Source organism: Rhincodon typus, chromosome 1 (genome assembly GCF_021869965.1).
Source record: "Rhincodon typus isolate 14 chromosome 1, sRhiTyp1.1, whole genome shotgun sequence".
In the NCBI taxonomy this organism is placed as follows: domain Eukaryota; kingdom Metazoa; phylum Chordata; class Chondrichthyes; order Orectolobiformes; family Rhincodontidae; genus Rhincodon; species Rhincodon typus.
Genome location: NC_063332.1, coordinates 47,383,695 through 47,408,694, shown reverse-complemented (window position 1 = coordinate 47,408,694; position 25,000 = coordinate 47,383,695). Strand labels below are relative to the sequence as shown.

General features: G+C 42.9%; 1 protein-coding gene across 1 annotated transcript in view; it reads right to left on the bottom strand.

Moving 5' to 3' along the window:
* The window catches only part of LOC109915675 (talin-1), a 116,283-nt gene that overhangs the window by 19,562 nt on the left and 71,721 nt on the right, over window positions 1–25,000 (bottom strand). The window contains exon 27 of the mRNA XM_048616649.1: window positions 17,826–18,051. Within this exon, the coding sequence (XP_048472606.1) occupies window positions 17,826–18,051 (226 nt within the window). The remainder of the gene's footprint in view (window positions 1–17,825; window positions 18,052–25,000) is intronic.

Sequence of the window (25,000 nt, the reverse complement as noted above, 5' to 3'; positions counted from 1 at the left end):
TCTTCAGTTTTTAGTACAGTAGCCAAATGTGCTGTGATTTTGTGAATGGTGAAGTTGTTAATTTAATTGATGCTTTTCATGAGCATTTTGATTTGTTAAGTATTTACCATAATTGGTTTCACTTTTTAGAAGTACCTTTTCTTCTCTGGCTTTTTCATTAATAGTGCAGCCCTTTTATGACAGGAAGAATAAGTGAAATTAGTGCAATACCCTTTTTGATTTGAAGCATAGGCACACGGCAGTCTAGAATCCTGGGCTGTAATGGACAATGCCTTCTTTTTAAAAACAAATTCTTGTTGTGGGTTGCTTGTAGATCCATGCTTAGTCAAAGGGCAGTATGAAAAAGCAGGGGAAAGTTGTGCTCAACCTGTAGAAGACACTGGTTAGACCTCAGCTGGTAATGTGAATGCACTGGAATGTACGTAGAAACATTTTGCAAGGATGGTTCCATGGTTGAAACACTTCAAAGATTGGAGAAGGTATCCAATCACCTCTCCAAGGAAAACAAGTTTTCAAAATAATGAGGAGCCTGGACAGAGTAAATGGGAGAAACTGTTCTGTTCCTGTTTGTAAAAGGATCAAGAACCAGAGGTCACATTTTTAAATGCATTTTGCAAAAGCAGCAATGCCAGATGAGAAAAATATTTTCCACAATGATTAGTTAGGGATTGGAATGCAATGCCAGGAAGTATGGTGAAGACAAGTTCAACTGATTTACTCAAGGGCATTAGATGATTATTTAAATAGAAACAAAGTACAGGGCTATGGGGATGAGGCAGGAGATTGGTACTAAATTAAAATGCTCAGTCCGATAGCTGGTGGTGTTGAATGCCTTTTTCTGCAACAATTTGCTGATTCTCTGCACTGAGAAATATTGGGCGGCCGTTCTTCAGAGGTCAAAATTGGTTAGCAATAACTTTCATTTGATTCCAATTCCAATATTCCAGGGATAAAGCAGGGGTGTGGGTCTGAATGGGATACTCTTTTGCAAGTTGGTGTGCACTTGATGGGTTGAATGGCCTACTTCCACACTGTAGGGATTCTGTGTCAAAACCATATAATTTCTTTGAAAGTTCAGTTAGAGGGGGACAAATTAAAGTTATCATTGCAAATTATCAACTCTTGCACATTCAAGGCTCCACATCGTAAATGTACGGATAGCCTGTTTGGAATGCATTTATTACACTTGGCTGGCCACACAGCAGAGATATTAAGACGAAATAGTGAGACCACTGATTGGGAGCCCCTAGAAATTACTTCAGTTCATATAGGCTTTGCTTTTCCAATTCCACAAACTTTCTTCAAATAAAATCTGTATTCTAATCTGCTAGTTAGGGCATACAATTATAAACATCTCATTGATACATGGGCCTCCACGGCTGACTTTTGCAGCTTAGTCTAACTAGTTAGGATTGTGTTGTTTCACTTGGCTGGCATAACAATTGTTAGTGCTCAGGGCAATCAGTGGTTCGAAACTACAAACTGAATTTCAAGTGGACCTTGAAATGTCACCAACAATTCAAGACCTTGAAAAATCTGCTGCGCTTGCCAAAAGAACTCTCTTCCCAATTTCTCAGCCATAGAAACTGAGCTCCCATCCGCACCAAGTTACTACTACACACAAAAAACCCGACTGTCAGTCTACTTATTCTGAGCTTGCTCAAATGTTCCTAACGTCAATTACACACAAACAATTATGCTTCCATATGCAGGATGCCACTACCGTGCTCTCTTTTTTTCAAAAAGAAAAAAAACTTAAACAGAAAAGAAACTGGAAATCCTCAGCAGATCCAACTGCATCTACAGAGAGACCTTTCAGTTTGTGACCTCAACAGGAGAATTGGGAGAAGTTAAGAAATATTACAGCTAGCATAGAAGTAAATGAGGGAGCAGGGGAAGAGAACGAGCACAAGAGCGACAGAAAGCTGAAGGGAAGGTCTGTGATAGGGTAGTAGACAGAAGATAAATGTTAGAATACATGAAAAGTGCTATCCTACAGTAGAAATGAGAGAGAGAGAGAAGGTTAACCCTGAAAAGAAAGAGGAAGCAAAACGAGCAGAAACAGGAAATTATAGTGTGAAACTGACAAACTCAATGCTGAGTCCGGCAGTCTGCAAGGTGTCTAAATGGAAAGAGGTGATGCCATTATCAATCCTAAACGGAGTTTCACTGGAACACTGCAGCAGGCAGAAAACAGATGGCAGTGTAACAGCAGGTGGAGAATCAAAATGGCAGACCACTGCAAACCTAGGGTCACGTTTGTGGAGCAAGTGAAAGAGTTCTGCAAAACAGCATACAGGAGACCACACTGAAAGTTTTCATATGCACTAGATTAAAATACACGCTGTAAATGTAAGCCACTGTTTCACCTGGAAAGATGTTTGGGGCCTTGGGCAGAAGAGATAGAGGGTAGGTGCTGCATCTTCTAGGCTTGCATGGAAAGGTGCAGTACAGAGGGCGTAGTGATGCCCTGCTGGAAGTGGCTGAAGTAGAAGGTGATCCTTTTCATATGAAAGTTGATGGGCCGGAAATTTAACACAAGGGGAACCTCATCACTATCTTGAGAGTGAGAATGGACAAGGAGCGCAGACCAGTCCCATCAACTGTCAATATTTGTTAATTGTCAATGACTGTTACTACCTCCCATCCTATCATAGAACCTCTACCGATTTTTTTTTAAAAGCTGCTCACCACCCCCCACTGCACCTCAGCATCCAATTTACACAAAACGGGGTCTGATAAACAACAATGATACATGTAACCAGGAAAACCATTTTAGTGAGGTCATGCAAGGAGCAAATATTCGTCACAGCACCAGAAAGTCTGCAGTACTCCTCTTTAAACAGCATCTCAAGCTCATCTGACAGCGGGAGCAGTACATTGATGTAATACCTCATCAACGACTGCTGTAAACAAGAGTCAAATATGACTCGGAGCATTAACTGCTTCTCTCCATAGAAGCTCTCAGTCCTATGTTTCTCCAGCATTCTATCTCAATGCCATATTCCCATGCTCTTCCCAAATGCCTTGGCATTTTTAATCTCTAGAAATCCATTTTTTCCTTAAAAGATATTCACAACCTCCATAGTCACAACTTTGTGGTAAAGAATCCCACTGGTTCACCACCCCCTGGAGTGAAGAAATCACTCAAGGTCATAAATTGTATTTGCTGTCCTCTCGAATGTGGTCTTTAGGTAATTGCAGCCTCACATTAAACTAGCCAGGCAGTTGCACAAAATTGCTTAAAACACTGTTCAGGAAGACCTACCATTGTCAGGGATAATAAGAATACAATATAAATATCAATGTAAAACCTACATTGTGTATCAATTTGAAAAGAAAAACAATCGAGACTCACATGGCAATTTAAATCCAGCTTTTAGAAGCAATGATAATATCTGTAGCATCAGCTGGACATCTCTGCCTTGGAGACTGAAAACCACAAGTAGGCAAAACAAATTTCTTTCAAGCCTCAAATTATTATTGCAGAAGAGACAGGGAAAATACATAGAAACTGTGATGATTTTAGCAGGTGCACTTTTAAAAAACCCACCATATTATTTTGTCGTTTGTGTAAACAGATGCCATCAAAAGGACAGGACTTGCTACAAACAACACATAACAGACATGGCTCCATAGTACAGTAATAGTACACAAAGGTGATTACAGGAGTATGAATACACATTGACATTTTTGTTATACCTGCCCAAGAAATCAATAATTGCACTGGGCCAGGACAGATCCTGTTGTGCACCATCAGCTTGGAGTTACACAAGGCAAGCCTTTGAATAAATACAATGAACTGTGATTTTAATGCACAATTATCAAACCATACATTGAACAGTGAATCCTGAGCCTAGCACATTTAATTTGTTTTAAGAAAAAGGGTCGAGCAAATAGCAACTTTGCTGAATGGACAAGGGAGGCGCAGTTGTAGTATGGCACACTAACCTCTACATCGCCGAGGCCAGGCGCCAACTTTCCGACACCACCTCCTACCATCCCCTTGATCATGACCCCACCCCCGACCACCAAACCATCTCCCAAACCATCCACAACCTCATCACTTCAGGTGACCTCCCACCCACGGCCTCCAACCTGATCGTTCCCCAACCCCACACCGCCCGCTTCTACCTCCTTCCCAAAATCCACAAACCTGACTGCCCTGGTCGACCCATTGTCTCCGCCTGCTCCTACCCCACCGAACTTATCTCCACCTATCTGGACTCTATTTTCTCCCCCTTGGTCCAGGAACTGCCCACATAGGTCCCTGACACCACCCACGCCCTCCACCTCCTCCAGAACTTCCAATTCCCCGGTCCCCAACACCTCATCTTTACCATGGACATCCAGTCCCTATACACCTGCATTCCCCATACAGATGGCCTAAAGGCCCTCCGCTTCTTCCTGTCCCGCAGGCCCAACCAGTACCCCCTCCACTGACACCCTCATCCGCTTAGCCGAACTAGTCCTGACCCTCAACAACTTCTCTTTCAATTCCTCCCACTTCCTACAAAGGGGGTGGCCATGGGTACCCGCATGGGCCCAAGCTATGCCTGCCTCTTTGTAGGTTACGTGGAACAATCCCTCTTCCATACTGACACTGGCCCTAAACCCCACCTCTTCCTCCATTACATTGATGACTGTATCGGCGCCACCTCATGCTCCCACAAGGAGCTCGAACAGTTCATCCACTTCACCAACACCTTCTACCCCAACCTTAAGTTCACCTGGACCATCTCTAATACCTCTCTCTCCTTCCTGGACCTCTGTCTCCATCTCCGGCAACCACCTAGAAGCCAATATCCATTTCAAGCCCACCGATTCCCACAGTTACCTAGAATACACCTCCTCCCACCCACCTTCCTGTAAAAATGCCATCCCCTATTCCCAATTCCTTCGCCGCCGCCGCATCTGCTCCCAGGATGAGGCATTCCACTCCCGAACATCTCAGATGTCCTCGTTTTACAAGGACCGCAACCTCCCCCCCCCCCCCCAGCAGTCGAGAACACCCTCGACCATGTCTCCCGCATTTCCTGCAAATTGTTCCTCACACCCCCTCCCTGCAATAACCACCAAAACAGAATCCCCCTCGTCCTCACGTACTACTCCACCAACCTCCGGATCAAATGCATCATCCTCCGACACTTCCACCATCTGCAATACGACCCCACCACCGAAGACATTTTTCCCTCCCCACCCTTATCTGCTTTCCGGAGGGACCACTCTCCCCCTGACTCCCTCGTCCATTCCACACTCCCCTCCAGCCCCACCTTACCTGGCACTTTTCCCTGCAACCGCAGGAAGTGCTACACCTGCCCCTACACTACCTCCCTCACCCCAAGAAGACTTTCCACATCAAGCAGATGTTTACCTGCACATCTGCTAATGTGGAATACTGCATCTGCTGTTCCAGATGTGGCCTCCTCTACATCGGGGAAACCAAGCGGAGGCTCGGGGACCGCTTTGCAGAACACCTACACTCAGTTCACACTAAACAACTGCACCTCCCAGTCACGAACCATTTCAACTCCCCCTCCCATTCCTCAGACGACATGTCCATCCTGGGCCTCCTGCAGTGCCACAACAATGCTACCCGAAGGTTGCAGGAACAGCAACTCCTATTCCGCTTGGGAACGCTGCAGCCCAATGGTATCACTGTGGACTTCACAAGCTTCAAAATCTCCCCTCCCCCTACCACATCCCAAAACCAGCCCAGCTCGTCCCCGCCTCCCTAACCTGTCCTTCCTCCCACCTATCCCCTCCTCCTACCTCCTAACCTCATCCCGTCCCCTTGACCTGTCCGTCCGCCCCGGACTGACCTATCTCCTCCCTACCTCCCCACCTACACTCACCTTTACTGGCTCCATCCCTGCCTCTTTGACCTGTCTGTCTCCTCTCCACCTATCTTCTCCTCTATCCATCTTCTATCCGCCTCCCCCTCTCTCCCTATTTATTTCAGAACATCCTTCCCCTCCCCCATTTCTGAAGAAGGGTCTAGGCCCAAAACGTCAGCCTTCCTGCTCCTCTGATGCCGCTTGGCCTGCTGTGTTCATCCAGCTCTACACCTTGTTATCTCTTTGCTGGATGTAATCTGGCATAATATCACAACCGTCCCCCCCATTACACACACACTATTTGACTTGTGGTAATTGTGGGGCAGCATTTAGGTCTGATTTCAACCTGATTATAGATTCATAGAAACACTTCCCACCAAATCATGGTCAATACTTAGAGAGTCAGGAGCAAAATTAAAATCAAATCTATATAAATCATAACATCTGTAATGATGCTACTTAACCAGGTTATAACACCACCAGTGGTAGTGCATCTTCTCCTGCCCCCAAAAATGGCTGCTATTGAATTCACTTTCACAGTAAACTGAGGGAAGTTTCCTTCTCTCCCTGTGCCTTCCTCTCCCTGTGAGCAGAGTTTCTTCAAACCAAATTTTGTGAAATTGTCTAGTAATAAACAAGAGCGAAGCTTCTTTATCCCCCCTCTAGAAAGTCAAGAGTTCTGCACTAGCGTGGAATAAAACAAGCCTCATGAAAATGCCTCAAGGTGCAATTTAAAATAAAAACAAAAAGGGATAAGGACTCAAATGGAGCTCAGAATCATCTTCCTTGGCAATGCTCTAAGTCTTGTGATACACATTTGGAAATCACTGCTCACAAATCTTTTAAACAGGTTTGGTAGAATTCTCAGGTAGTCTACAGATTTCAAATTCCAGAATAGAGCAAATTTGTTACAGATATTCTAAAGTAACAAACCAAGAGATAGATAGTATGATGAGGTCTTTGGCTAAAGTCTGCTGCAAGAAAACTAGGTAGTCTCATACCATTTACGTGGTGATACGAAAGCATGCCAGTACTGCACAAGTGTGCACAACTGCTTTTGGAATTACAAGCATGAGAAAGTTACAGGACAGAAGCTGTGGAGCTATACTGAAGAAGTACGGAACAAAATTATCCTACCGCCCTACAACTTAAAGGCCAGCAATCTTATGACACCAATAATTAGCTGGCAATACTGCAGAAATAAATCTATATCTATAGAAGATTAGCTGATATCATTTGCTCTAGCAAAGCATTCAAGAGAGGGAAAAATAATGGATTCACCACGTAAATGACCAATAAACTGATTTTTCTTAATTTTTTTCAACATGATTATATGTTGAATCAACCAGGAATGAGCTGGAAAGTGCAGTATGTTACTCAAGTGCTACAGCTGATTGTGATCATATTTACAACAGTCTTAATGTGAGTGAGGTAGAACATTATACAGCTCAAAAATGTCCTCGTTTTACAACTCAAAAATCAACACTGTAGGTGGGTAGTTACACCTACAGTATGATTCTAGACTCTCACTTTCACCCAGCCCTGAACGTCTCCCTTCTATCCTAAGAAGACACGCTCAACCTATAAAATCTCAACAACAAACTTAAAGCACCTGTAAAGTGCAGCAATCTTTTGGTTATACAATAACTACAGAAATAAATGAATCTTTGTAGTATCAGTGTCAGTTGGACATGGGATTTATGCTGAAACAATGCCATGTTAAAGACTCTCCAAATCAAATTTAGGAGTCTGTACACACGAGTGACACTCTTCCCTCTTTCTCCCTATTTTTACAGGCTTTCCCCTGCACATAATGCTTAATACTTTCAGAATGTCAGTAAGTTAGATGCCAGTGCTGTAGCTGTACTAGAACACTTGGTTAGGGCTGCAGCAAGTTCAGTATTATTGAAGAAACGTTCCCAAAGCGTTTGCAGTATCCAGGGACTCATGCTGTTTCTTTATAAGCAGTCAATCAGACTGTGTGGGGACAAGCATTTCTGAAGAATGTTACAAATGCTTCAGGCTTATCCTGGTGTTTATTTTCCCCCTTTATTAAGGGTATGACAGTTGTGGAGCCGTCTCCTCTTTCTGTAAAGATCCACTGGTTGTAGAATTGCTTAGCTGCCTGTCATTTTCTTATATTGTTTTGACACACAACTGTTCCTGTTTTGTTACATGACCAGGTTGACAGTTTGTAGGAATGCTTGGTGCTGCTCCTAGCATGCCCTCCTGCACTTTTCATTGGGTTCATGGTGGTATAGTGTGCAATATGCCAAGCCACGAGGTCCCAGGTTTTGTTAGTACAATTCTGATGATGGTCCACAGCAGCTCAGATGCCCAGATGAGTTGCTAGATCTGCTTTAAGTCTATCCCAATGAGCATGCCGTTAGTGCCAAACAATACAAGGGAGACTTTTCTTATTGAGAGGACAGGGCATGCAGTGGTTACACTTACCAATACTATCACGTACAGACACGTCTGTGGCAGGTAGAATTGCATCACTGGCAGCCTCAGTGCCTCCTGCAAATGATGTTCAACACATTTTTTTGGGGGTGAAGGGCTTTGGCAGCAACACTGCAATCTCTCATATCTGATTTGCTAGCAGAAGATTTCAAGTTGAGACCAGCTAGGCCAAAATTCCCTCTTGACTATATGCCAGTGCTGCCTTTTCTGCTGGAGCTGTCCTACTGACAGGAGAGGACATTTCCACGAATAGCAATGATGTTGTCTGGGACAGTGTGTGCAAGGTATGATTCTGAGTACGAACAGAGTGATGTGACTAGACTGAGATGGCGCTCCATTATTTGGCACTAGCCCCAGATGTTAGTAAAATGGAATATAGGAACAGGAGTAGGATATTCAGCACTTTAAGCCTGCTCCTTCACTCTGTGATCATGGCTGGTCATCTCTCTAAGTAATCTGTTCCTGCTTTCTCCCAATACCCATTATCTCTTTAGCCCTAGAACTATAAACATCTCTTTCTTGAAAACATTCAACAGTTTGGCCTCAACCTCTTCCTGTGACAGAGAATTCTACAGGCTAACCATGCTCTGGCCAAAAAGATCTCTGCTCATCGCAGTCCTAAATGGTCTGCCCAGCATCCTAAGACTGGAATCCCTAGTCTGGGTTCCCCAGTCATTGGGAACATCCTTCCTTGCATTGACCCTGCCCACTCCTAATGGAACCCAAAAGAACTTAGAGGTTCCAGCTAAACCTTTCCGTGCGTCAGTCCCACCATCCCAGGAATCAGTCTGTAAACCTTTCACTGCACTCTCTCAATAGCCAGAGCAACTTTCTTCAGATAAAGGAGGCCAAAATGGCACACAATATTTCGGTATGGTCTCACCAAGGCCCTGAACAATTGCAGCAAGACATTCCTGCTCCTGTATTTGAAGGTCAAAATAACTTCATTTGGATGAACTTGCAAGGGCTACAGGACTGTTTGCCATTATCATTTCCAGTGCTTTAGTAAACACCATGTGGTCTCGTCAGCTTGATTGCTTTTTACCTTTCTAGTAGCTAATACAACAAAATGTCTTCCTAAGCCATTTCAAAGGACAGTTAAGAGTCAATCACATTGCTGTGGGACAAGGGTTTGTTTAAAAACAATAACCATCAGTAGTTTTATGATCAAAATTAGATTTAAAAATCTACATTTTTATTGAATTCATCTTGACCATCTGCCATAGAAGGATTTGAACCCAAGTCTCCAAATCATTAGTTGAGTCTCTGTATGACTAGTCATGCAGATGCAGAGAGTGATGCCAACAATATGGGTTCAATTCCTGCACCAGCTGAGATTACCACAGAGGACTTTCAGGTTAAACCATCACCAGTCACCTCTTTGCTCAGACAGTAGTCCCATGGTTTGATAAGACATTGGCAACTTTACTTATATATTGTCAGATTTATACTGTGCCAAATTTAGAAAAGGTGCAATTCAGGAGTCTGTCATAAAGAATCGAGTTAAGACTCAAATCTACTACCATTGTACAGGTCAACTTCAAGCCAGTTATATCCAAAATATTCTCTCTCTCCTCCCACCCACCCATGAAGATACTGTGAACAGTTTACAACAGTTCAAGCCTGCCTTATAGGCACTTAGATAACCCAAGCTTCGTGTGGCACAACATAAAAGTACTTACTGCTTGAATCTCAGAGCAGAAACTAAATGTTCGAAATACTTGCATATGTGTAGTAATTTAAGGTTACACATTTATTCAATTACAGTGGACATTTCTGCTTACACGAAGGCAGAAACATACAAGAGCCTGACAAATCAGGGTGGATGTGGAAACAACACCTAGAACAAGGATTAACTGTTTAAAAATAAAGGGTCACCATTTAAAACAGAAATAATTTGAAATTTTTTTCTGGAGGCTCATGAGTCTTTTGAACTCTCTCCCTGAAAAGGCAATGGGAGCAGCATCCTCGAATATTTTTAAAGGCAGCAGCAGATAGATTCTTGATAAGCAAATGGTTGAAAGGCTACTGGGATAGGGAGGAAATGCAGAGTAATAAGATCAGACATGACTGTTCTGAGACAGAGTAGACTCAAGGGTCAGAATGGCCTATTCCTGTTTCTATTTTGTACCTTATGAAAATCTACAGAATGTGCCAACTTCTGATGTCCCAGCTACCCAAATCTAAATATTCAATCATGGTATAACATACTTTGCCACAGTGATTTGCCCAACTCAAAACTGTCCATCTTTTTTAGGAGTCCGGATCTTGTATATGAAAATTCTGTTCCAAATCCAGCAATTTTGTAACATAATCAAGAACTGTTTAAACACCCATCACATGCCAAAGGTTAACCTGCACTGGAAATATGTTGCTATTGAAGATCCAATAAAGACTGGCTGCATGCTTCACTTCCAGAGAACAGAAATCTGCATTCAAGTTTGACTGAGCATTGTTAAAATCCTCAAATTACCAAGAATAATTAATGACTGGGTCAAACTGTACCTACTTCTGCTAAAAGTTGCCCAAACTTTTTCCTTGCGCCGTCTGGGAATCCATCACTATATTAATTTTAGTGAACAAAGTCCTTTAACTCCCTACCCTGTAGGTCAGTCTTCGTCATCACTTTCTTACAAAGAAGAATTAAGGATTGGCAATTTAGAAACATCAACATTCAGAGAAACATAGAAAATAAGAGTAGGCCCTTCAAGTTTGCCTTGCCATTCAACATGATCAAGGCTAATCATCCAACTCAGTAGCCTGTTCCCACTTTCTCCCAATATCCTTTGATCCCTCTGGCCCCAAGATGTATGGATGTGGTTTGATACTTTTAAAAAAAAACACAACCTGTTGGAGCTACAAAGCTGAGGACCCTATAACAATTCCAAGCATAATTTTGGCAAAAATAACCCATTATAAATACCAAGGAGAAAAGGGATCATTGTACATTATAGCCACATAGAAAGAGTACGTTTACTGGCCAAGTTAACTACTTTCCTCAATCTCAAGCAATATATTAATTAATGAGTGTCAAAAAAAAAAATTGCTCTCTATAGCATCCAAATGAACAAAAGCCATTCACTTGGTAAATATACAGGCAACTTTAATTAAATCTAGTAGGCTTACAAAAAAGGTCATGAGCTGCGGTCTGAAGACCAAGTAAATCTCAGACGTATTTTTACTGCTGAATTTGGCTTTTCCAATCAACTAGTCCGCCACTCCATTTTGGAGACCAGCCAATCCAACAAAGCCTAGTGACCACTCTGTAACTGGCTCAAATCAGATTTCAATAGCACTCTCATTATTTTGTAAACTTCTGTCGGGTTGCCTCTCAACCTCCTACGCTCCAGCAGCTTTTCTCTTTAGAACGACAAAGGATGGGAGGTGACTTGATAGAGGTGTACAAAATGATCAGATTTATAGATAGAGTGGACAGCCAGAGACTTTTTCCTAGGGTAGAGGTAGCTATTATGAGGGGGCATAGTTTTAAAGTGAGTGGAGGTTGACATAGGGGAGATGTCAGAGCTGGGTTCTTTACTCAGAGTCGTTGGGGCGTGGAATGCATTGCCGGAGAGGGTAGTGGAGTCGGCCTCATTAGGGGCATTTAAGTGGCTATTAGATAGGCATATGGATGATAGTATAAGGTAGGGGTGGAGGTTAGGTAGACCTTAGGATTAGGGTAAAAGTTCAGCACAACATCATGGGCCGAAGGGCCTGTACTGTTCTATGTTCTATGTAACCCACACTGGCATTGCAGGAAAGCTGGTCAGCAAAGAACAGCAGGTTATCATTAGTGTTCGTGACAGAACCAAGTTGCTGATTTTCTCAATACAGAGAATTACTGTAGCGTTGGAATAGCAGCCAAATGCCTGATTACTAAAATAGTAATGCCATGAGTTGAATTCCTCAAAACGATGGATTTGCCAAGATGTGGATAAGCCAGAGTTTCCCACTGCAATTCTAGCCCCTATGTGGTAATCTAAAGTTTATTCATTTTACTTCTACACAAGTAGATCCAGATGCATTTGGCATCTGGACACTTCCTGTCTCCCCTTCATCATGATTAGCCACATCTTTAATAATGTTGAGGCAGATTATTACTTATATCTGGCATGACTGCACTGAAAAAGTCTACAACTGGCTAATAGAGGAACAACACATACTATATATTGGTTCAGAAAACATCTAGGCAACTACAATTACTTTAGGGTACTTAAAAACACAACTCTTTCAGCTTTTCATGGACTTGGAGGAAGAGAAAAAGGACAAGTCACAGTTACCAAAAACTAATAAGCAAAAGAACATGAATATTAATCAGAAACATTAGTTCAGAATCAGGGAAAGCAAACAAACCTGTGCAACTGTAACAAAGAGATGCAAACTGCATGGTTCATTGGCTTCTAGTTATTAAAATTCTGATGGGAGCAAACAGCTACAAATTTTAAGGTCATCTACATTCTGCATAACTACCAGTAGCAGACTGGACACTGGTGTCACAAGATAGTACAAACAAGGCAAGCCTGCTCTGACTGCAGCTGTGTGCTCTACTAAAAGAGATAGTTTCCATGGGTACCTATAGACGCACCATTAAGAGAACTGGAATTACTGCTAGATGGCTGTTTTCTGACTGCTAGCCAGTTTGTCAGCCTACGCTGACCTTCCCGACACTAAGGGAAATAGAAATTTTTAAAAGTCACAATATACTTTGTAAAAATTGACTTATAGTCTCTACTCAGGCAAATTTTCCTCTTTCTTTTAAGCATTAACTACATGGCTATCAGCCAGCAAACCCTCCAGCACTTCACTGTCCCTTGAACCGCAAGCCTAACAAAACCAGTGGGGTGCTCAATCATGGTTTAGAGGACGAGACACCATTTCAGCTCCAATGAAGGCTGGGTGTGACTGGAATCATGTGATCAGTCAAGGAAAAGTCCTGAAGGAGCATTCTGCAGGCAATGGTGTTACGAGTAAAACATGATATAAATCAATGCATTGTTTAAAAACCAGGCAGTTCAGTAGACCACCCAAGCACTTTCAAACTTAAGTCTGAATCCATTCTGTCTTCATAACTGAAACAGGGCTTATATTATGACTGTATTCTTTTGCACCTTCGTGCTCAAGGTAGATTAAATAAAGTAGATTAAATGTGAAAAAGACTAAAAAGCAAATATCTACAACCTGGCTCACCAGTCACTACCATCAAGACCTGAAACAACTGGAGGCAAAGTTGATTTTTTTTCAATTAAATCATCTGACAATGGAAAAAAAACAAAAGATGATGAGTTTTGGTTCTAAAAGAGCTTTTAGAAAGTATTTAAATTATAATTTCTGTTCATGCATAAAAATTTTGTAAGTATTCAATTTAAGTTTCAAACTCACATGCCAGAACGGTAGCAAACCACTAAATCATTTCTTAAATTTGCCTGCTGGCAGGTTGCAATTACACTAACTGACACAATACGTAATTGCCCCAGGCTGCATGTGATCTACAACAAAACCCATCACAAATGGTACATCGGTGCTCATTCAAATGCACCAGCATCCAGTTGATTTGAGAAAGTTACTGACACCTTTCCTCAAACCCCGTACACACTGCTGAATGAGATTCTGGCAATTCCTTACCCAACGTCCACAGCTCTCTGCAGCCACAACACTACTGAGTCTAACACCATCTCCAGTAATTTCAGATTCTCTCGGCAGCAGGTTGTGAGCTATCACCCACGCAGATGTACTATGTACTGCAGATAACAAGACAGTGATCAAGAACCCTGACTGATTCTTCTACTTAATCTCCCATCTCTCATTTCTCTTGATCACCAGCAAATGAGAGGCCAGTGGAATCTGACCAAGCGAGATCAACATTGATCAATGAAGGCCAGTATCAATTCCAGGTTTGTGCCAAGTTTAGAAAAGCCAGGAAAACAGTTGAGGATTATCAGATCAGCCATGATCTCCAGTGAATGTGGAGCAGATTGGATGGGCTGAACGGTCTCCTTCTGCTCCTACGTCTTTTGGTCTTACAGAAGACATCAGCCTGAGCCACACGGACATTATAAATCAGCATAACCAAAGTGTTCCTGACTCAAGATGCTGAGTAGCCAAAATTTGAGAAACAAAGACCGTTCTGTCTAAGTGGTTTACAATGAACTGCAATGTGACTATCCAGAGTTGATTAAGAAGTGAGCTTAGTTGTCACACCTCAGAACTGAATAACCTGCCACAGGAGATCATTTGGCCCTTGAGCCTGCTCCACCACTCAAAACCATGGCTGATCAGGTTGTAGTCTCAATTCCACTTTCGCACCTGCACTGCATAAACCTCAAATCCTTTGTCTATCAGAAATCTAAAATCAGTCTTGAATAAATTCAAAAATCCACCTCCACTACCTTCTGGGGAAAGGATTCCCACACTGTAATGGCCCTTATTCTAACGCAATCTTCTGGTCATCATCGCCTCCATAAGAGGAGAATCATGCTAGCATAGTGTTAACTCAAATTGTTTTAATGTTTCATTAAGATCACTTCTCATTCTTTTAAACTCCAATGAAAAGTGGTTCAATCTGTTCAATTTTTCATCAGAAGAAAGAGCCTTTTATCATCTTAGGATAGACATTCACATCCTAACATCTGAGCAATGCCAGAGAGCCATTGTCTTAAGCTGAAGACAATCTTGAAAAGCAAAACTAGGTCCACTTAATAGCTCAGTTTCACATAAAAAAAAATCTGGATTAAAGAGTGCAGGGAGATGCCAACAATCCCAATTTGTGGAAATGAGAGGATTTCAACATGATGGCACAACTGACCTTGCAGCAGTTAGGGTTCAAAAGGAAATAAAGTTAACCAGGGTTCCTGCTATTCAACAACCCCAGCACGAAGCTGGCAAGCAGAAAGGATTCAGGCAAACACAGGAAGTTAGCTGATAACTTAAAATTCACCAATATAACGCCTGGCCAAAATGGACAGGGCTCAGAATAGAGCCCTTTAAATTATCAAGGAAATTACTCATGTAGAAAAGGAGTGGTGAAAGAAGGAAAGCAGAGCTAATCACTTCCCAGTTAAAACCTTCTTACATAATCAATGTGGAATTAGCAAAGGCTTTCAAACAAAAACAGACATTGCTGAAGAAACTCAAGAAGTGAGCAAATAGGCAGAGATTGAGCCCAGAGGGAGAGAACAATATGAGGCACACAAAGGGATGGACAACCTCATGCCTTTTTCTAGCTACTAGCAGTTCTGAAGGAGGGTCACTGCTCAATACAACTCTGCTATTTTTCCACTAATGCTGCCAGTCTCTCCTGCAATTTCTGTTTTTGTTTCGGATTTCTAGTATCCCCAGTTCTTTGTTTTATTTTAACAAAAGCTTTGCCCTGTTCTAAGTTTGAATTAGTGGAGTAATTTAAAGACAAGTGCTATTACAAATATGCGCAAATACACTCCTCAAACCATGGTTAGATCAACTCCCAGGAAGTATTCAATCCTATTCACAGTAATAGGTCATTCAGGTGTGTTCTGCCATTCAATAAGATCTGATGATTCAATGTTGATCTGAAATGCAAATCTAATTACCCATCTTGGCTTCGTAGCCCTTATTAGCGCTGTTTAGGAACATTCTCAGATTTGAAGTTAATTTAGCATTACTGCTGTTTTTAACAACTTTCCAAATCTCTACCACCACACACCATGAGTCTTTCCCAGCTTCTCTACCAAATGGCCACACTCTGATTTTAAGAAAATGACCACTTGTGCTGGAATCGTCTACAAATGTTGTTGTTTCTATTCTATCAATTTCTTCCAACATATTCAAATCAAAGCTGGTAGCACTCACCCACTCCAGATCCTGAGCACAAAACTAAAGGCTGATACTCTAGTGCAGGATTGAAGCAAGGTTGCACTGCTGAAGGTGCTATCTTTCAGGTGAAACCTTAAACAGAGGTCTGCTCAAGTGGAAGCACAATGTCTTCTTGCACTAGTTTGAAGAGCAACTATTCTATCCAATATTTATCTCAATCCATATCACAAAAACAGATTATCTGGCCATTATAACATTACAATTTGCAAGAGAATGCTGTGCACAAACTGGCTGCCATGTTTCCTACATTTCAGCATTACTTAAATGGCCAGAAAACAGAAAAGTCATAAAGAAATGTATATAAATACAAATCTTTCTTTATAGAAGATTAGTTTAATTTAATCCTTGCAAGCCTCTAACATTCTGTCACAGAATGTTTCCAATAAAATCACTGACAGCTCATGCCTGAAGTTCAGGGTTACCCATCTGCAGAATCCTATTTTTCCTTCATTTAGCCAAGATTAAGAGTTCCTCTGACTCACTAGCCAATGCAATCATAAAAAGGAAAAAAAAATGAACACTGCAGCAAATCAACAGCAACAAAAGTTGTGGAGTGACCTCCTTACAACTGCTGAAATAGGCTGATGGACTGCAATGACTGTACACCGTCATGCAGTTGCTGAACTGGAACAGTATACCTCGCTGTCCAACACAATTTCTGCAGCCAGCCCAGTTCAAATAAAGCGTACACACTGACAAGTACAATTAGCTTTAAAATACATATACGGAGCGCTTTGGTGATCATGCAATCTGGAGAACCCACAGCACCATACAAATTGGCTTCAAAAATAAAATCACAACACTCCAACCAAAATGCGGGTGCAGTCACCACCCAGTAATTTCATGCACGAAAAGACTGGAATGTTCTCTTCACAAAGTCAAGTTTGCACCCCTCCCATTCGGTAGAAACGGAGGGGGCAGAGGGTGATTTATCACAGATGGAATTACGGTGGGGGGTATCAGAGACGTCTACAGCCTGGTAGGAGCAAACAGGGCAGTTCACTCTGCTCCCCACTCCTTCCGGGGGGGGGGGAGAAAGAGGGAAGAGAGATTACAAGATATCCACACAAACCGACAGACCCTATAAACCTGACCCTATTTTAACAATAAAACTGCAAAGAAATCCTCTGCAATGATAAAGACACCTCCTTCCCCTCTTCGCAAAATCCAGTCACGTCCCACCACCGTTCTGTTTTTAGAAGTGTTTTAATCCATTTCGTTCGGGGGGGGGGGGGGGGGAGAAATGGGACTGAAAGAAAAATAACCACTCGAGCTGAAGTGAGAGGATTCCCAGGTTTGCAAACGGACTCGATAAAACCATTGGGCAACACCCTCCCCACCATTTTGGAGTGAGCAATAATCAGATCCCCATTCCACCTTTTGTTTCCCGACAATAGCAAACTAAATATCTTCCCCTACCCGCCTGATGTGGTCTTTTTAGAAATGAAGACTGAGGGAATTGGGGAAAGGAGCTCCGAAAGCTGACGGGAGCAGCGGATCTAGAGGGGGTTAGACCTGCCCTCTCGGTTACAATGTAGCGCGAAGGTGTCGCCTGGGACAAGATGCAGTGAAAGCCTCCGGCTTTCCCCCCACCCAAAGCCGTGTCCCCCGGCCCGGAGGAGCCGCGTTCCCCCGGGGGTAAGGTGGAGGCGATGCTGGTGAATGAAATGTGCTCACTCTTTCCCTGGCCTGCCGCTCACTGTCCAACTCCCGCTGCAGCAGCTCAGCCTTCTCCTCCGCCTCATCCGCCTGTTGTTGCAGGAACTGGATTTTTCTCTTCACTGTATCAATCGTCGCTGAGTTGGGACCAGACATGATTCCTCCTGCAACTTCTTCTTCTTCCCCGTCCTCCTCTCTTTTTAAGGGGGGGGGAGCTGTAACAAGGGGGAAACCTCGATACAGTCTGCAACAAAATAACAAAGACAGAGAACTGTACGCGAACCAGGGGCACAGTCTCTGGTCGATCAGGTGGCTCCACAACCTCTGCTGCCAGGTAAGAAAAAAAATCAGCAAGTCGTCCCTCTCTTCCCCCGCAAGGGCGTGAACCGCCGGAAATTCCTGCGCACTCTTCACCAGGCGAAGGGGAGGGATTGGGAGGCTGGCCGCACTCCGCTCTCTCCAGCATCCCCCAAAATCAATGAGTTCATCCCCAGGAGGTGTGGAGACGACGTTGCAGCACCCATCTGAACAATGACTGAAGGAAATGTGCTTTCATAAACCCTCCCGTCCTAGGATTCCACAAAAAAAACCCTGATTTTTTTTTGTTTCCATTTATTTCGCGATGTTAAATGTGTACCTGCGAGAGAATGCTTAAATATTCTCAGGTTACGATTTATAAGAGGTCATTCACCAACCCATAGCAAATTAAAAAAGCTGTCCCAATCCTATTAACAGCCCTGCAAATTTTACTTTTTCGATGGGATGTCGAAATCCCTTTTTAAAAGTTTTTTTTTAAAAGTTCGGTCTGCTGCCAGCATCTTTTCAGGCAATGCATTACACATCTGAACAATTCACTGTAAAAATCTGTTTCGCTCCCCTCTAGTTCTTTTGCTAATTATCTTAAACAAGTGTCCTCCGGTCACTGATCCACCCACCAGTGAAAACAATGTTTCTTATTTAGTCTTTTTTGCATAAGGGGGAGATAAAGTTCTACAAATTTAGAAATTGCAGAAATGGTTTAAATTATTTTCAACTTTGTTTACCTCACTTGTTGATACACTATGAACTTATATGTCAACTCGGCTCCCTCTGAGTAAACAGAGATAACGAGGTGTACAGCTGGATGAACACAGCAGGCCAAGAAGAACAGTACATGAATATGACCTCCTGGCCTCTGCTATTCGTTGACCTTTGCCTATGCTCCAGGCTAGGGAGGTTTAGAGAGGAAAACCCTGTTTTCGAACATTATTCAGAGGCTCCTGTTGGATTTTTAAAAATTGTTGATCAAGTTTGGGTGGGTCTCTTCTGCCCCCTGTTATAGCTAGTCCAGCCAACAACAGTGTCTGCAAATGAAGTAATGGTAGTTGAGTGAGATAACAGAAGATAGATGTGGATCTGTACCCCAGCATGATTTATCTTTCTATTTATTTGCTCATGGAATGTGAGCATTGTGACAAGGTCAGCATTTATTACCAATCACCATTTGCCCTTAAGGGAGGTGAACTGCTTTCTTGGACCAGTGCCAACCCACCCATCTGGGGTTGACCTGATTGACCTGATGAAGGAAGGAAGGAACAGCAATGTAGTTTAACGTTAAGATGGTTGCGGCTTAAAGGGGAATTACCATTCACTGAAAGGTGAGAGAAAAAAGGAATCAAGACAGTAAATACAGGGACTCTGATGCAAAGCTTGCACGTTTTTTTTTAAAAAATTGTTCAATTAAATTCCAAGACAATACCTTATGCCCACAACAGGCCCAAACATGTGGAAAAAAATCTGCTCAAGTTGAAATGCTTTGGGAGCTATAGGTTCAATAAAACCTGCTCCTGCCACACATGCGTCACTTAAATTGGCATTCACATATAACCTAAAATATTGAGGAAAAATGGGCCACCACAGTAAATGCCTTGAATATATATCAATTTAATACTTTAGTTTATAAACAAAGTATACATAACATCAGAAATGGGAGGCAATGGTGCGCTACTGGACTAGTAATCCAAGAACCCCGGGCCAATGTTCTGAACACCTGGATTCAAATCCCACCTGGTAGATGGTGACAATTGAATTCCCTACAAAAAGCTGGATTAAAAAATTAGTCTAATGGCGATCATGTAACCACTATCAATTTAATGTAAAAATCCATCTGGTTTACTAAGGTCCTTCAGGGAAAGAAACTGTAAACTGCCATTTTTACCTAGTCTGACCTGCATGTGACACCACACCCACACCAATACAGTTGACTCTGAACTGTTCTCCAGCCAATTACAAATGGTTAATAAATGATAGCCTAACCTGTGATATCCACATCCCACACATAAATTCGTACAAGAAATGCTTATCTGACATCCAGTGCTAGACCATAAGATATAGGGTATGGTACTCAGACTCCAGCCCTAGTCTTGCCTACTAGTGGAATATCTTCCTCGTGTCTATTCTATCAGGCCTCTGAGTATTCGGTAAGTTTCAATCCGATCTCCCCTCATCCTTCGAAACCCCACTGAGTGCAGATCCAGAATCCTCAGCCACTCCTCTTGACAAGCTCTTCATCCTTGGGATCATTCTTGTAAATCTCCTCTGGAGTCCCTCCAAGGCCAGCTCATCCTTCCTTAGATACAGGCCCCAAAACTGCTCAATATTCCAAACGTAGACTGACCAGAACATTATACAGCGTCAGCAGTACATCTCAGCTCTTGTATTCTAGCTGTTTTGAAATGAATGCTAACATTGCACTTGCCTTCCTAACTGCCAAATGAATCTGCATGTTAACCTTAACAGAATCTTGAATTAGGACTCCTGAGTTCCTCTGTGCTTCAGATTTCTGAAACCATTCCCTGTTTAGAAAATAGTCTAGGCCTTTATTCTTCCAAGTGCATAATCTCATACTTACCTCATTGTATTCCATCTGCCACTTCTTTGTCCACTCTCCTAGCCTGTCCAGTTGAGGCCAAAACTTTGAATGTTTTCAAGAAGGAGTTAGATACAATTCCAAATCATAGAATATGGGGTGAAAGTGGGAAGAAGGTATTGAGCTGGATGATCCGATATGATCATATTGAATGGAGGAGCAGGCTCAAAGGGCCAAATGGCTTACTCCTGCTCCTGTCTGCTGTATTTCTATTTTTGTATGACAAGGGGAACTGTCTTGCTCTTCTGGGAGGGAAGGGGATGGTGTAAGCTCAGAAGTGCAGGAAATGGATCAGATACAACTGAGAGTCCTGTCAACTATGATGGGCAGTCCTCGGTTGAAGAGAAAGGAAGACATGTCAGAAACATTCCCTACGGAAGGTAGTAGCATTAGAACAGATGGAGACACTAGGAGAATGGAATGGAGTCCTTACTGGAAGCAGGATGTGAGGAAGAAGCAGAAAACAGAGGAAGGATCAGCAAGGCTGCCTCCCCCACAAGCTCGGATACTGACACCTCAGTGACAATATTAGGTTTACAGAGTATGGGACCGCAGTCTGGTGAGCACTTCACTGTGACAGCCTGCAGGGGGCAGAGGACAGAATGGCCCAGGCAGGATAGGACCCTGTGATGTCAGCAATCGGGGATTTTGTCCACACGGACAGAGGGGTACAGGAGCAGCAGACATGTATGTGGGACAGGGGTATCACCCTCATTATTCCAAAACTGCTGCAGTTCAACAGGTTATGTGACTTTGTTTTGTTCATTCACAAGAGGAGGATGTTGCTGGCCAGGCCACCATTTATAGTCCATTCCTAATTGCCCAGAGGACAGTTAACAGTGAACCACATTGCTGTGGGTCAGGAGTCAAATTAGGCCCAATCAGATAAGGATGGCAGTTTCCTTCCCTAAAGGGCATTAGTAAACCAGACTAGCTTTACCAGACAATTGACAAATGGTCACTATTAGACTCTTACTTCCAGACTTTATTTTTAATTGGATTCTAATTCTACCATCTGCTATCATGGGATTCGAACCTGGGTCTCCAGAACTGTACCTGGGTCTGCATCATCAGTCCAGTGATAATGTCACTAGGCCATCGCCTCCCCTAAGTCTGTCTGGCTGGCTGCCTCCACAGACAAGTTGGCACTGCCACAGACAGCCATGTCCAACACTCTCAGGGTCTGCTAGAGAAATACTTGTCATTCTTTGTCCCAGTCATTGGTCCTCAGGACTAAAGGCAATGACAACAGTGGGATGGGGAATCTGGTGAACACTCCAGGTGCCTCTTACAAGGAAATAGATTGATACCACAAGGCACCCAGTTGAAGGAACTGCAGATGGCACAAAAATAGGTGGGAGGGCAAGTGCTGAGGATGATAACAAAGAGTCTGCAGTGGGATATAAATAGATGGAAGAGGACGGGGGAAAATATGAGTTTATGGACATTAGCAGGAAGAAGAGAGGAGCTGATGATTAATTAAATGGAGAAAAAGACTGCTGAAAGCTCTATCACAGAGGAATTTCAGAGTTCTCATCCACAAATCTCAAAACATTCAGTGGGTAATCAGGAAAGTAAATGGAATATTGGCCTTTATTTATAGGCTGGGGCTACTTTCCCTGGAGCGTCGGTGGCTGAGGGGTGACCTTATAGAGGCTTATAAAATCATGAGGGGCATGGATAGGGTAAATAGGCAAGGTCTTTTCCCCAGGGTGGGGGAATCCAAAACTAGAGGGCATAGGTTTAAGGTGAGAGGGGGAAAGATTTAAAAGGGTCCTAAGGGGCAGCTTTTTCACACAAGGGTGGTGTGCGTCTGGAAATGAGCTGCCAGAGGAAGTGTTGAAGGCTGGTACAATTACAACATTTAAAAGGCATCTGGATGGGTATATGAATAAGAAGGATTTAGAGGGATATGGGCCAAATGCTGGTAAATGGGTCTAGATTTATATAGGATATTTGGTCGGCATGGATGAATTGGACAAAAGGGTATGTTTCCTTGCTGTACATCTCTATGAATCTATTAGAATGTAGTATAAAGTAGGGAGATTTTGCTAAAACTATACAAAACACTAGTCAGACCTTAGCTGGAATACTGTTATGAGTTTTGGGCCCTTTATCTAAGGCAATATGTACCGGCGTTGGAGACAATCCAGAGAAGGTTCACTAGGCTGATGCCAGGTATGGACTGTCTTATTGGACAGGTTGAGTAGGTTGAGCCTTTACGCATTGGAAGATGGAAGAATGAGAGATAACCTTATTGAAACATGCAAGATTCTTAGGGGATTCGACAGAGTATATGTGCAAAGGTCATTTCCCCTTGTGGGACAGTCTAGGACCAGAGGGCAGAATATCAGAAAAAGGGGCCATACATTTACCACAAAGATGAGGAGAAATTTCTTCTCTCAGAGGCATGTGAATCTGTGGAATTCTTTACCACACAGGGCTTTTGAGGCTGGGTCATTAAGTATATTCAAGACTGATAGACAGATTTCTAAACTGTAAGGGAATCAAGAGTTATGAGGAAAAGGAAGGAAAATGGGATTGAGGACTATCAGATCACCTGTGATCTCATTGAATGGCGGAGCAGACTTGATGGGTTGAATGGCTTATTGCTGTTCCTACGTCTAAAGGTCTTACTTTCTTTCGCGTTAAAAGTGCGAACATCAAAGGGTAATGCAACCTCATTTACTCTGCCCATTCCACTTGTGCTCAGCCATTTTCCTCCTCATGGTGCATTTCTAGTTTCCAAGGTGTTGGAAGGTGACAGTGAGCACTCTTTGGCCACTGGTTTGCAGTCTCGGTTCAATGTGTTAGTAAGCCCCCTTCCTGGTAGTCCTCTCTGCAACGCTGGCATATGAGATGACCATGCCAAGTGCAGTCATTCACTGCCCCCACCCTTTTGAAGCCTTGGTGGTCCCTGACAGTGGATGAAACATCTCCTGTGTGACCCACCTTCCCATTCAGGCTTTACCATATCCTGCCACCACAGATACAGTTACCTCACTGCACTTAGTTTTGGCATAACCCCTTTCACTCACCACTGCCTTAGTTTAAAAAAAAAACTTGTCACATCACTTGTTAAAAGTTTAAAAGATGGAGAAAGTTGTTCCCATCGTCAAGTTAGACCTCACCAGACATCTCATCAGATTCTGGCACAAATCTTGTCATAGCCCATCTTACTCAGACCACTATAAAAGTTCGGTCTTTGTTTCCTCTTTCATAACGTACCAAATATAAAATATAAATTAAACACAGCCATTACATTATTATGAATACACTCCTTAAAACTTGTCTTTTTGACCAAGCTTTTGTTACCTAATATCTCCTTACATGACTCAGCGTCATACTTTGTTTTATAATACTCCTGTGAACAGCTTTGTGATGCTCTTTAAGTTGAAGCTGCTACGTAAATAGAAGTTTTCTTTATTATGATATAACACCTGTGACATAGACAATTGCCCTCACTCTTCAGAAACTAAAGGAAGAGATAATGGGCTAAAAGTGACTAAATGTTTGTTTGAAGAAATATCTCTCAAGAAGGCTTCTGGGAGGTAGAGTGTCAGAGGAATTTAGAAAAGGAATTGCAGAACATGGGACATAGGCAGCACGGCCATTAGTGTTGGGGGGACAGAGGTACCCAGATGTGGGGAAGACAGATACACCGAGTGAGGGGTAGTATTTGTAACAAAGATAGAAAGTATGTAGAGAGGATATGATAGTAGAAGCTCTGCTTCGAGTCTGTAAGTGTGTTGAAGTTATAAACAATCAGCCAGAGACAGTGATGAGTACAAAGGTTGGGGTGGAGCCAAAAATAATAGTTTTGGCTTTCCTAGTGTTCACTGAAAGGAAATGATGATTCATCCAAAACTGGATTTCTGACAAATGGTCCGAAAGAATAGAGACATTGACAATTTAGACAAGATCTAACCAGGCCCAGGCAAGGGGGCATGCTGGGCAGGCTAGTGTAGAAAAGTGGATACAGGGAGGTCAAACTGTAAGAGGGCCTCTAATGACACAGAAAGGAGATCATCCTCCCTGGCCGATGGCCTGCAAGGTCTTAGCAGTCATTCATTCTCACTTTAACTGGGCCCTGGCAGGCAGCTCACCTGGGGTGCACGCTGCCCTTCCCCTGTTTTTCAGGTGGGCCCTAACTGGCCATTTATTAACCTCAGCTGGCTCTCCACTTTCTGCCGACAACTCGCTGTTCCACCCTCAATCCCAAAATGAGTGATCCTGGCAAACTAGCACACAGTCCATCAACATGAACCCACCTCCACTCGAGGCC